Source organism: Nuphar pumila, chromosome 2 (assembly GCF_984573655.1).
Source record: "Nuphar pumila chromosome 2, dmNupPumi1.hap1.1, whole genome shotgun sequence".
Lineage (NCBI taxonomy): Eukaryota > Viridiplantae > Streptophyta > Magnoliopsida > Nymphaeales > Nymphaeaceae > Nuphar > Nuphar pumila.
The window spans coordinates 117,170,687-117,184,986 of NC_143250.1; the positions used below are offsets into that span (position 1 = coordinate 117,170,687).

At 37.2% G+C, this 14,300-nt stretch overlaps 1 protein-coding gene across 2 annotated transcripts in view; it reads right to left on the reverse strand.

Annotated features, from left to right (window-relative positions):
- Positions 1–8,695: 8,695 nt before the first annotated feature.
- LOC149846876 (TATA-binding related factor (TRF) of subunit 20 of Mediator complex) overlaps positions 8,696–14,300 on the reverse strand; it is a 39,985-nt gene continuing 34,380 nt past the window's right edge. Inside the window, exon 5 of one of the 2 annotated variants that reach the window (XM_089998186.1) lies at positions 8,696–9,235. In XM_089998186.1, coding sequence (XP_089854312.1) covers positions 9,011–9,235 — 225 coding nt within the window. In that variant the 3' untranslated portion in view covers positions 8,696–9,010. The remainder of the gene's footprint in view (positions 9,236–14,300) is intronic. The other variant, XM_089998187.1, reaches the window with a different exon arrangement.

Sequence of the window (14,300 nt, forward strand, 5' to 3'; positions counted from 1 at the left end):
ATTCATTTCTATATGACTTTCTTGTTCTCGGATATGAAGTATAGTAAACTTGTTGAGGTTGCAAGGCTAATATGAATGGTTCATATGTTTCAAACCTTGATTTATGATTCACCTCCACAATGCTTGAGGCTTTGTCGATTCTTATTGTTGTGGGATCAAACCAATGACACTTGAATAAAGTTAAGCTATTATTTGTGCCTAAGTAAGTCAACTTTATTATTTCTTCTATAACACCGTAGTAGTCATGTTCATTTTCACTGTAGTTGCTACCCTTGACGCACACGCCACTATTCATCATTGACTTGTTGATACCGTAGTCTTTTGTATGGAATCGATAACCATTTATGACGTACCCATTATAACATTGCACAACTTTGGACGGACCATTTTGTAAATCACATATTTCTTGATCTTTAATATCACCATGGCGGACCTACAAGCATAAACAATGATTGTGATCACAACCAATTAAGTATATTATTGTTGTTTAAAGGGAAAGAATGTATACAATCATCCTTACCAATTCTTTCAACCATGCCACAAACTTATTTTCACGTTCTTTCTGTACACTTGCATCAGTGAGATGTGGAAGTTTTCTTCGCAACTCCAGATCAAATTGTTTGCACGTAACAAAAACTTATTTTACTGAACCATGTACGCACATATAGAACTTAGTGTTGCATATTAAGTATACTTACTCGATGTATGGGTCAATTGTTGAGCAATTAAAAAGGATATAGATTTGTGTTGCATCTTGCGCTCGATCTTTCAAGAGTTTTGACCGGCAACTGCCAAATGCATGCCCAAGTGGTTGAAATATAGACAATTTTTCAGTTACAGTTAATTGTTCTCCATCATCATTATGAGGTGGGCATGTGTAACGTGTTGGAATGTAAGGTTCAAAGTACATAGATAAAAAATTTGACATCTCTTCTAAAATGTATGCCTCATAAATAGAGCCATCTACTCTTGCTTTATTTTGAATCCTTTTTTTGAGGTCAAACATACATCTGTCAACAATATACATCTCGGATTACAATAAATTTTTCAATAGCATTGAAAAAAAAATAAACATATACCTTTCAAATGGGTACATCCACCGATATTGCAAAGGTCCACCAACCCTAAGTTCATATGGCAAATGTATGATCACATATTCCATAACATCAAAAAAATCTGGTGGAAAAATCTTCTCTAGCTGACAAATAGTAGTTACGACAAATTCCTCGAGATTCTTTATCTCAGATACTACGACTTCTTATGTGCACAATGTTCTAAAAAATCTACTCAACTCCGACAATACCTCCCATATAGGTTTGTCTAACATATCATGAAATGCTAGGGATATCAATCGTTGCATAATGACATGACAATCATGACTCTTCAACCTATATAACTGTCTCTCGTCTATCTTCACAGCCTGAGCACTGTTAGAAACGTGTACATTTTGCCATTGACATACCAGCTTTACTTAATCTGGTTCAAGCACGTACTATGCCCTTGGTTTCAATATTTTGCCATTATACTCTTTTAGTTCCAATTCTGGTCTTTTATATATTACTTTTAAATCCATACAGGCCTTCAAAATATCCTTCATTTTTCCTTTCACGTTCATTACCGTATTAAACACATTATCAAACATATTTTTTTCTATATGCATGACATCCAAATTATGTCTTATAAATAAGGTCGGCCAATATGATAGTTCCTAAAATATAGATTTCTTTGTCCAATTGTGATCCTTTTCAAATCCAATAAAGGGTGTTGGCCTACGGGCATCTGTCAGTCTACATGGAAAGTATCATAATTTTCTTAAAATCTCTATGCCATACAACCTTGTGGGTGGACCTTCTGTTTCAGTTGTGCTTGCCTGAAACACAGTCTTTTGTAGCCAGAACGGATGATCGCTGAGTAGAAATTGACGGTAACAATCAAACCAGCACAGCTTCTTTCCATGCGTCAATCTAAACGATTTTGTATCCTCCATGCAGTACGGACATGCCAACCTCCCATGTGTGCTCCAACCAGATAACATACCACATGTAGGGAAGTCATTGATTGTCCATAGAACAACAGTCTTCATATTGAAGTTTTATTTTTTGTGGGCATCGTACGTGACAACACTGTCATCCCACAGTATTTTTAGTTCATCAATCAATGACCTTAAATATACATCAAGATTTTGGCCCGGAGACGTCGGACCAGGGATCAATAGAGACAAGAAAAGATTTTGACGCTTCATACACAAGCTTGGAGGAAGGTTGTATGGGGTGACAAATACCGGCCAACACGAGTATGGGGTTGATCTACCCCCAAATGGATTAAATCCATCTATACATAAACCTAGCCTAACAATTCTTACTTCCAAAGCGAAGTTCTGATGAGTACGGTCAAAGTGCCTCCAAGCTTCTGCGTCAACAGGATGTGTGATCTTGTCTTCATCATGTCAAACTTTATTTACATGCCATATCATTTGTTTAGTTGTCCTCGAAGACATATAAAGTCGTTGCAATCTAGGGGTGAGAGGAAAGTAGCAGAGTGACTTATATGACACTTCTTTTGACCTTGTGCTACCATTTCTCTTTGTCTTTGGCTTGAATCGAGGATGTCCACATGATGGACATAATTTGCTATTTTCTTGATCTTTGAAATACAACATGAAGTGATTGGGACAAGCATCTATCTTTTGATACCCCATACCTAGAGCATTGACCATAACCTTCGCACGGTAGAGATTTTGTGACAATTTCTCATCTTTGGACAACATACTCTTCACAATAGAGCACAGACGGTCAAAACATGATTGGCTTAAATTATACTCTGACTTCAAATTTAGTAGTTGAAGAACTGCAAACAAGATAGTGTGACTCTCGCAACTATTACACAATGGCTCATCAGCATCTCTAAGTCATAAATTATACTAGCTGCATTGTTTATTGCTTCTTCCTCTACCTCAGTTGGTGCATCACTATATCCCATAGAAGAATCCATTCCTGGTCCTACGACATCAAATATCAAATCCACATATGGATTATCGTGCACCATATTTACCCGTGCGTCAAAAATATTTCAAAATTCTTCACCATGAAACATTCAATTCTGATAACCACTAATAAAACTCTTCCTATATAGGTGATGTCTAACGTCATAAGGTTCTGCAAATTGATTGTTCTTACACATCATGCAGGGACATATGATCCAACCGATGTGATCCACTGTACTGACACTTGCCGTTGCGAATTTAATAAAGCTGTCAACACCATCCATATATTCATGCGACACCTCATTATCAACTATCCTACGGTACATTCATTCACAGTTTACAGTCATGTTGTCCTATAATATTACAGATATTATCATCACCAGTTAAAAGAGAATCTTAATAATCCTATGATGAAAAAAAAGTATCTAATTTATTTATTAATTCTTGTTTGGTGATTGTTTGTGAGCAATTTTTTGAATACATAAATTTTCATGTGTAACACCATCACATCATATTTATACACATCATGAGGATATTTAGAAATATGAAATCACATTTCATAAAATGATACATTTATTTAAAACATGTTTTTAGGATACAATTTTACATAGAAGGCATAATTGAATAAAAAATAACTTCGTGCAAGCATGGATACAGACACATCAAACATTGTAATACATTCAAATCATTCATATCAAAACATATACCAAACATGTACCTGCAGCAAACACACTTCAATATCCTGCTAACTACTACCATGTCGAGCATGGAATCCGTACTCCAAAAATAAGAACACTTCTATTCTCATACATTAAAATCATACTCAGCATGATCTCAAAACTCCATCAAAGTAGTCCTAGATATCCACAACTAAGTGAGTGTGTGAAAAGAAAAGTGTTGCATCCAATAAATTAAATAGCATATGATATGCTTACATCACTTACTCACCACAGATATTTACCTGATTTGAATTGCTTATGCCTTTGCATTTTTTTCTTATTTCTGTTTGCATTGCATTTTTAGCCACATGTGATGCTTAGCACTAAGCATCGCGCAATTAGCTCAGCAACGTACCTGCGAAGCACAAATATATAGTATAATACAAGGAGGTGGGTCGCGGGGTTACCTGCAAGGTCGTCAGAGACGGGGGTAAGGCGTTGGGGATGTCCGAAACACGAGCAGAAAAGAGGGGGAAAGGGAATGTCTGGACGGGGGTGTCGGCCTAGGTCGGGTGCGCCACGGAAGGGGGTCGGCAAGGCTGTCGGAGAGGGAGGGGGTAATAGTGAGTTAGGTAGGAGGGTCGGCGGTGATGTTGTCAGGCCGGGGGGCGGGCCGTGGGGCGACAGGAGGCGGGCCGGGGGATGACGGGAGGCGGGCCGGAGGGTGACGAGAGCCGGGTCAGGGGGCGACGGAGGCAGGCCAGGGAAACGCGGTGGAGATGAAACAGAAAAGAGAAAAAAAGAGAAAAAAATTAGGGATTTACGGGGAAATTAGCGACGGATTCACGATGGCCAAATTTTGTCATCAAGTAGCCGCTATTTGGCGACAACTTAGCGACGAAATAGTTTTGCCACTGATCCGTCGCTAAATGGTAATGGATATGAAGAGGGAATAAAATCAATCGTTAATCTGTCGCAAAGTAGCGACGGATTAACGATAGAATATTTGTTGTCGCTAAAATCACAAATAAACGACAATTTAGCGATGAATATCTTTCTCTTACTAATTCATCGCCAATTTGCGATGAATTTTGTCTGTTGCAAATATCTGTCGCTAATTAGTATTTTTCTTGTAGTGGTAACCCTAACCCAACCATTTTTTCCTTCTTTTTTATTCTCTTCTTTCCCCTTTTCCCTCTTCCTCCTCCCACCACCCTCTCACCACCTTCACCACCCATCCTTCTCTAGCCACCAGCCGTCACCCTATCGAACGGCCTCCCGCAGCCCCACTGGCCACTGAATGGCTCCCTTCACCTCTCGTTGCCCCGTCTCTCTCTCTCTCTCTCTCTCTCTCTCTCTCTCTCTCTCTCTCTCTCTCTCTCTCTCTCTCTCTCTCTCTCTCTCTCTCTCTCTCTCTCTCTCTGTGTGTGTGTGTGTGTGTGTGTCGCCTGATGGCCTCCCACTTTGGTGGTCCTCTGGTGAGGATGAGAGAGAAAGAGAGAGGAAAGATGAGTGAGTTAAAGTTACATAGGGGAACCATATGATCTGAAGATCAAACGACTTCTGTTGGTTCAAGCACGCTTAATGAATGGCCAATGTCCAAAAAAAAATTAACATCAAAAACGAGTTTTGCCGCCTGAACGAGCAATAGCGGCGACAAAAATCATTGCTATTGACCTTTAGCAGCAACTTTTGTCACCACTATTGACCTTTAACAGCCACTTTTATTGTTGCTATTGCTCATTTTGGGAAAAAACTTGTTTTTGATGATGGCAGTCCATCAAGCGCAAGAGATGATCAGCATGTACTAAGTATGTGTCAAGTACCTAATGTTTAAGCACCTACGCACTACTCTCTCTCTCTCTCTCTCTCTCTCTCTCTCTCTCTCTCTCTCTCTCTCTCTCTCTCTCTCTCTCTATATATATATATATATATATATATATATATATATATATAATTTATTTATTTATTTATCTATTTATTTATCTTTGACCATTGATCATGGATAGGTCATAGGCACTATTCTTAGGTAGCCACAACGAATGCAAAGCTGAATCACGCCTATGGAACAATTATATTAGTAACAATAAATAACTGGTAAATATTAAAAATATTCGTTTCCACCCAACACATGCTTAAGTCAAGCTTCACATTTTATAAATTGCATATTAGACACTATAATAATTAAAAAAATTATCGTGGTTTTTGTCTGTCTCTCTGGTTATAAAAGAGTAATAGTTGACCCAAATCATGTGAACTAAGGTCTATAGCTTTTTTTCATAAATATAGAATGATTAGTGAAACAGATAAGATTCAATTTAAATATATATATCTTTTCCAAGTCTTCATCGCATCCTTTAATTTGTTACGGTAGGTCAAACAACAAGTTCATCTTTGCATAATCAGTTGCTCTATTTAATTTTTCCTTACATGTAAAAACACAGGCTGTTGCTCTCAAGTTGTAATAATAATATATCCTAACATCTAATAAGAGAATAAAAGAATAAAATATCCATTATCTTGTCTTATTTGACACATCACTACCTCAAAGATCTCGTTTAGATGTATCCTATGATCGACTCTTTTATCTTTTACGTTGTGGAGTTACAAGGTTTATTGAAAAATGTAATCTACATAGTTTGTACTTATGATCATATGAAATATTAGAGATTGACTATTAAGAGAGCAAATCTCATTGCCTGAAAAGGAAAAAATAAATTTATAAAGGTTGTATGAACAATAAGAAAAGGACATTGAACAATAAAAAAAGGACATGGGACATGCCATTCATGGGTAATTTCTCACTATGAATAGTACATAGGAGGACACGACACGAGAGTAAATAGGAGTATCCCTGTGATAAAGGCGGGCAAGTGGCAGCAACCAATCATTCGTTGATAGGCGATATGGATTTTCTTTGAAAAATCTATACCCTTAAAAAAACATATGGATGAGATGTCAGTGTCAGCAACAAATTTAACAAAAAAAAAAATGGTCATGAAGTGAATTTCTCTGTTCAATTTAAAACCAAGTCCAACGTACCAATCTGCAATATTCTGAAATCTTACTAGATAATTGTCAATCGCAAAACACCATCTGTCTTTGGATGCATGGCAGCACCACATTCATAGCTTTACGGTCATATGGAGTTGCTAACTTCGCATAATAGTAGGGGTGTCAATAGGCTGGGTTTGACCCGTACCAAATCCTATAAGGTCAGGGTTTGGTGATAAATAAGGACCAATTAGAATCCGGGTCAGACCTGAAGAGTCCGATTAATATATGGAGCTGGATATGGTTTGTGAAATTTCATACTAGACTCAGGCCCAACCCTTGCTCTGACCAAGATTCATAATTTTGCAATATAAAAAAGATGAAAAAATATTATTTTATCGGGTATGATCCGGGTTTAGTTCATGTCATCCTTATAGGATTCTGTTATGGTTTCTCTTATGGTGTAACCAATTGGACCTGGGTTCAAGCCCAGTAATATCATCTCAAATCAGGACTGGGTCTGGTTTCACTTGGGTTTGAACCAAACCCAACATGTTGACACCCCTACATAATACACAGGGCCTTAGCTCAGTCCATTTGGACAAGTGAGATCTATGCTATTAGTGAATTTGATTCAGGTTATGTTCAAAATTGTGATGTGCAGATCAATTTGATTTTTGTTTGGTAATATCAAACTCAGTAAATTAAGCAAAGACATACAAAACCATGGCACACTATTACGTAGCAAAACACACAAACAGACCTTGTCACACTAATTCAAAGAAGACGGCAGAACAAAAAAGTCTGATTCATTGCCTTTAAAAAAAAATGTCTGATCCAAACACCATCCTTCCTGTAAGTTTATGTGCTTTTCTATTTATATACGAGAACACTATTCATTGGCCCATCTAGTAGCCACCTTTAATCACCTACAAGGGCTCTGCACACTTGGCTAGATGGGCCGGCTTAAGGCATTCAAGTTGAAGGATGTGGCAAGTTCAATACCCAGGGTGTGCATCCCATGTTGCGAGGTTGAAGCCAATGAGAAATTACCCTGGTGACCAGTGAGGAGTACTTGTGGAGATTTACAATGTGGACACAGAAATAGACACAATTTATGTGACACCTCTCAGCCCGAACAGGGACTCCAAACCGTAAGAGTGGTTCCTAGTTACAAAAACAAATAAAAAAAAATCACTAGTCTTTGCAGCAGAGTGCAAATACTTCACATTTTTATATTTACTTTGTCATGCATCTTGCATTTCTTTCCCTCCGAACGTACCTCCGAGCTTGAAATACTACTAACCTCCAAACCATCAACATTTTTTATCCAACTTGTAATGTTCGGTAAATGACTTATTTACCACCTGTCTCAACATGCAAACTAAGATGAATATTGCCTCAAACCCAATGCATAAAAGAATGAGCATCTCTAAAACATGTACCCTGTTGACTCTTCATCTTCACAACAAAGAATCATAGAATTATTTCTATTTGACGATAGCCATTTTGAGACGTGCCATACATCTTTGATGTAGGAAATGGACTTTTCAATGTCAGAAGAATTGCACTTCCTTTTAAAAGTGATGTTTTTATTACAACACCTACACGCATGTTAAGCACCTTTGATAAAAATGCTTAAAAGATACACCAAGCAAAAACGCATTCTCTACCTACTTTTTTCAAACCACTACTCCCTCACTCTCATCACTTCTTACTCTCACCTATGTTTCCTAAATGTCTGCGCTTCACACCCTAAACACTCATTTCTCACTTCACATTTCGTGTCACTTTTACCCACTTCTAGGTAAAGACACCAACAGGGCCTCCGAGTGGTTGGTCGGAGCTGTCATTGCACATCTCGTTGTGGTGGGACCTTGCAGGTTCAAAACCCAGTGGTACAGTTGAATAACTGGTGGGGGTCTGCCTAACCCCAGCTGGACTTTCAAAAAAAACTGTTACAGACAATGAAACAACACATAAGAACATGTTCACCTTCAAAATCATATTGTGACACATCTGAGTGATGATTGATCTTGTACAAAATGCACCATAATGGACTGGATAAAACCGTGTATTAAGCAAGGGACCTCGGCCATCAGAGTAAAGAAGCATAACTGGTGTCCAATATTGAAAAAAGAAAAAAGAACATACAGAATCAAGCATTTGATATTTCTATTCAACAAAGATGCACCCGTAGGAGGTGTTGGGATAACAAAATCCAACTCTCGTGCCTACTTAAATTACTACCCAAATGAACAGAGTCTTCCTATACAGCAAGTCTAGATATTCTTGTAAAAAATTAGTAGAACAGTTTTGAATGCTTTACACCTATCGTTGTTCTGAGATAAGCTAGCGATACATGGTCTGATTCTCAACTTCTCACTGCAGCAATAAGATGTCCCATGACAACAACATACTGTACAGCTGTGTGCTGTGATGTGTAGCGATCTGTTAGACCGTAATCTGAGAAATTTGGTTCATTATGCACAAAATGGCCTGGCAACGATTTCTTTGACACTGTTTCCTGCCAGAGATCCAAGAATTCTTCCATGATTTGTCGGGCTTTCTCTACTGAAGAAATTGGCATATATTCCACCTGATGAAGACAACAGAGAATGATATATCAGAAATGTGAACAAAGTATATAGGAATATTTCACATTTCAGATGATGCCTTCCCTACAGAATATTAAGACATTCCGGATTAAAGCATTAAATAATTCAAGAATGTTTTATTTTTATATATATTTCTATTACTACCTAGAAGTAGCGATTTGGAAAATGCACACATGCACATGATTAAAACAAGCCTTAAGTTCAGCAATCGTCAAAATGCTAACAATTAACATGAAGTGCTTGGCAGGTGAAAACAGGAACAGAAGAACTAGCAACATGGTCTTGATCTAACATCGCCAGAGCATCTTGCGAGAATATAGTAACCACCATCGGATCTTATGAAAACACCCACCACTCATTTTACCTCTCTAATAACATGAATATCTAATTTCACCTAGCTAGGACAGGCCAAATACCAACTCTCTACAAACACCTAGCCAGTTTTCTGGCTCACAGAGCTGGAACAGCACAAAGTATCTCTTATGTGCAGTCCTAAGGAGAGAACTTCATTCAAGATAATTATATTCCACAATCGAATACAATTCCGGCATAAATATGTGTGGGTCCCATAACATTCTCAACACTCACACAAAAGGTACTCCCCTACTATTACAAATAGTATTCTTAGAAAGGTCAAATCAACTTGATAGGGCTTCAAACTGTTTCCACAGAAAGCAGAGCAATCGTGTGAAACAAACAGGACACCTGCCAAAAGAAATTACATGTTGAGATTCAAGCTTGTCAAAAGAGCCCTTGTTCCTCATCCAAAACAACTAAAAGATGCCAAGAATGGAACTCAATCAGTGTGACACGACCAGCTATGGAATTCCAAGAAGCAAGCTCCTTTGTTACCATCGACAAGAGGCACACTCAAACCATGGTTGAAACATTAATATAATTAAGGTTAAGCCCATATAAGTTCCTAATTTCAACCTTACTTCAATGGATAGTTGGGAAGTTAATGAACAAAGAATTATTAAGAGAGAACAACAACTGGATCTAGATATTGGATCCAGATCCAAATCCAATATGTAGATCCAAGATCCGAAGTCCAGACCCAATATCCAGGTCCAGCATTCAGGAATTGATGACTCTTGCTGTCATATTTATGTATGCCTCCTATTAGTGTAGGTTTCCTATTTGTGTAAGGTTTCTTATGCAAGTTCCTATGTGTACAAGGTTTCGTTTTTTAGTATGTCTCTCGTCTAGAGAATTGTTGTGTTTGGGAAGGTCTGCATTTCATATTCTATAAATAAAGGAGAAATCACATGATTTTCCTATTGGGAATCATAAGATCAGTGAAACAGCAGCCCCAAGCTATACCGTCTCCCTTTCTTCTTCATAGTTGTTCTGGACACACACAGGTACCAAATTTATTATGGTATCAGAGCAGGAGCATGTCTCATTGTGTCTATCAAGGTAAGTTCTAAGAGATCTTGGATTTTTCTATCTATTTGCCTCTTTTCAGGTTTTCCCAATTTCTGATCGTTGTTCTTCTTTTTCTTCTTCTTCTTCTTCTTCTTCTTCTTCTTCTTCTTCTTCTTCTTCTTCCTTAAGATCCCTATTTCAGCACCTAATCCATTTTATGCAGTTGTTCCCAATCATGTTTGCAATTGTTATCGTTGTTTTCAAAAAAAAAAAATCAGCAAAACCATATTTGTTGTTTTCCCCTTTTATTTCTAATTGACGTCAACCACAAAAATTCTTTTAGTATTTCTTTCTTCCTGATCTTGACATCATAAACACTTCTTTGATCTGTTAGTAATGAAAATCTGAATCCTGCATATTGAGTCCTGTATATCTACACTGAATCCAGCACATTAAGCCCTGTTTTTGCAGAAAAGTTAATATATATCACGTCACAGAGTCCTGTATCGTATCAAGTTTTTTAGGTCAGGAACTTCTGGTTTCTGATCAGTTTGTTTTTCATGCTCCACTGCTGTGAAATACCGACCAGAAAAAAAAGGTCGGCTTAGCTTTTAAGTTTTGTTCTTGATACTGACGTGATAGACTGAATATTCTTGCTCCCACTGTTCTTGTTATCCTTCTCATCCATGGATCTGAATTTTCAGCTGTCCCTATCTTCTACCTTCTAAAAAAACTCCAATTTTCTGACTTGGAAGAGGCAAATAACTCCTTTCATTGGGAGTCAAGATCTCTCTGAATACCTTTATGGGTCATTGTCCCTCCGCTGGAATATGTAATCAAAGAGGAAAATGATGATGAAGGGGTTGTGATTTCTTTTGTTCAAGTCAGAAATCCAGATTTTATTTTGTGGATGAAGAGATATCAAGCATTGGTTGTCTATATTATTTTTGCTTTGTCACAAATACTCATTGGGATGCCTGATGATTGGACAACTCTTCAACTCTGGACTAAATTAGTTCAGACATACTCAGATCTCAAAATCCAAGGTAATGTTTTTTAAGAACTTCCAGAATTTAAAGAAAGGTTCCATGTCAGTCATGGAATATCTTAATAAGATGAAGAACATCATTAATCAGCTCGCGATGGTGAGGTATAAAGTATCGGATAAGGATATAGTTCAACAGGTTCTCAACGGTCTTGGCCCAAGTCCTTTTTACCACATTGTAGTATTCGGATTTGTTTCCTACACTCAAAATTTTAAGAGCTAAATTATTACACAATGAGATGACCCTTACTACTGATGTTAATGCCTCTAATGATGCTCAGGAAGTTTTGGCCACTAATGTCTCACAAAATCGTGAAAGAGGTAGTCATTTTAGAGGGGACAGGTAACGTAGTCGTGGAGGTAATCAGGGAGGCCGAGGCATTCTGTCCACACCAAATATTTTTCTAATACTACTACCCAAGGGCATCGCCCTATTCTTATTTGCTTCATATGCAAGAAACCAAGTCATATCAAAGTGAATTGTTGGTTCAAGGATGACCCCATATATAATCAGGGGACAACATAGAACAAAAATCAAGGCAATACCCAATTTGGAGGTCAGAGTAGCGAACCAAATAGTGGAGAGAATCAACTTCCAATAGACAAGCAATTATTATTTGTTGCTCTTGCATGACTCGATTTAAAGCAAAATGATCAAGGAGTATGGTATCTTCATTCTCAAGCTATCAATCATATTATAGGTGATGAAGGTAAGTTCTTAACATTGATTCTTTATGATAATAAAGATAGTATAATTACTAGAAAGGGGGCTCATCACCCCATCACACACACTAGAAACGTGTTTATCCCTTTGTCTAAGTACAGTTCCCTACATCTCTCTAATGTCCTTTTTTGTCCCCAACATTAAGAAGAATCTCATTTCAGTTTTTAAACTTGCTGATAATACCAATTTATGTGTGGTATTTACTTCGTCCTATGTTTGTGTAAAGGATCTTCACACAAAGAGGACATTCATTGATGGGAAAAGATCGAGAAACATGTACATCTTCAAGGAAGATCCTGCATCTAAATCAGTTGATTCCATTTTGAAGCTTAGTATAGAGTCATCCAGTCCATCTGCCTTGTTTAACTCTTATGTTTCAAATAAAGCTAATGTTTGGCATAGTCATCTTGCTCATTGTAGTTATGCTTTTATTGAAAGATTGGTCTCTAGTAAGCTTATTCCCGAATCTACTTTAGAGAGTGAGTTTGTTAGTGTTATTTGTCCAAGTTTTCAAATTGCGAAGAGTCATGTTCTTCCTTTCAACTCTTTGAATGAAAGAGCTTCAAAACCTTTTGAAATTGTGCTTTCTGATGTAGTCGTTATTATGTTTCCTTTATTGACATTTTTTCTCGTTATACATGAATATATTTTATGAAGCATAAACATGAAGTATTCAATATATTCACAAAATTTCATATGTTAGTCAAAAATCAATTCTCTATTCATGTTCTTAATTTCTAGTGTGATGGTGGAGGCAAGTACTCTTTTAAGGAATTCATTACTTATCTTGAAAATAATGAAATCTACATAAGAGTATCTTGCTCTTACACACCCTAGCAAAATGGCCTTACAGAAAGAAAGCATCGTCATATTGTTGAAAGTGTCCTAACAATGTTGCATGCCAAAAAGACTCCTTTATGCCTTTGGACAGAAGCTTTTCACTAAGTTGTTCACATAATAAATATGTTGTCCACGAAGGTTTTGAATTACAAGTCTCCATATTATGCCTTGTTTGGAAAGCATCCCGATTATAATTCTTTATGAGCTTTTAGGTGCATTTGAACCTAGAGCTCACATTTGCAAATTTGTTGGTTATGTTGATAATTACAAGGGATTCAGGTGCTATGATATTAAGAATAAATGTACTCGTATTTCCAGCAATGTGGTATTTGATGAGAGTTCCTTTGAGTCTTATTCCAATGCAGAACAAGTTCAAAAAATAGAGGGTAGGGTTGAATATTGTCAGTCATGGTTAGATAAGGAGTTGTTTTCAGGGCCTAATGATATTTTCACACCACAAGGAGTTCCAGCGAACCACAATTAGGAAAAAGAACTTCTAAAAAAATGTAGTTATAAATGAAAGATATAAAGAATGCCATGTCTATACCAGAAGAAATAAAAGGGCAGCTGATTTTGAAGTTGGGGAACAAAGGGAAACTAGTAATTAAGTCATACAGGAGAAAGGAAACGTGGAAAATACTATCACCCAATTTAATGATATGGTAACAAAACCAGAGTTCAGGAGGATCAAACAAGGCCAAACACCCTATTGAAAGGTGGGTAAGTTATGAAAATTTCATCACAGAACATCTACCTTTTCTTATTCAGATAGAAAAACTACTCATATGGAAGCAGTAAAGTAGATTCTAAGGTATTTAAAGGGTACCATGGGTGATGGATTGTTTTATAAGAGAAGAGATCAGAAAGAAAATTTTCTCTCAGTCAGGGCCTATTCAAATGTTGATTGGGCAGGAGACCCAAATGAAAGGAGATCAATTTCAGGTTATTATGTATTTGTTTGAGGTAATTTAATTTCTTGGTCAAGTTGTAAACATAGAGTCGTAGCTCGGTCAAGTACTGAAGTCGAATACGAAGCTATGAAAGCAACTGCCTAAGAATTGACATGGAT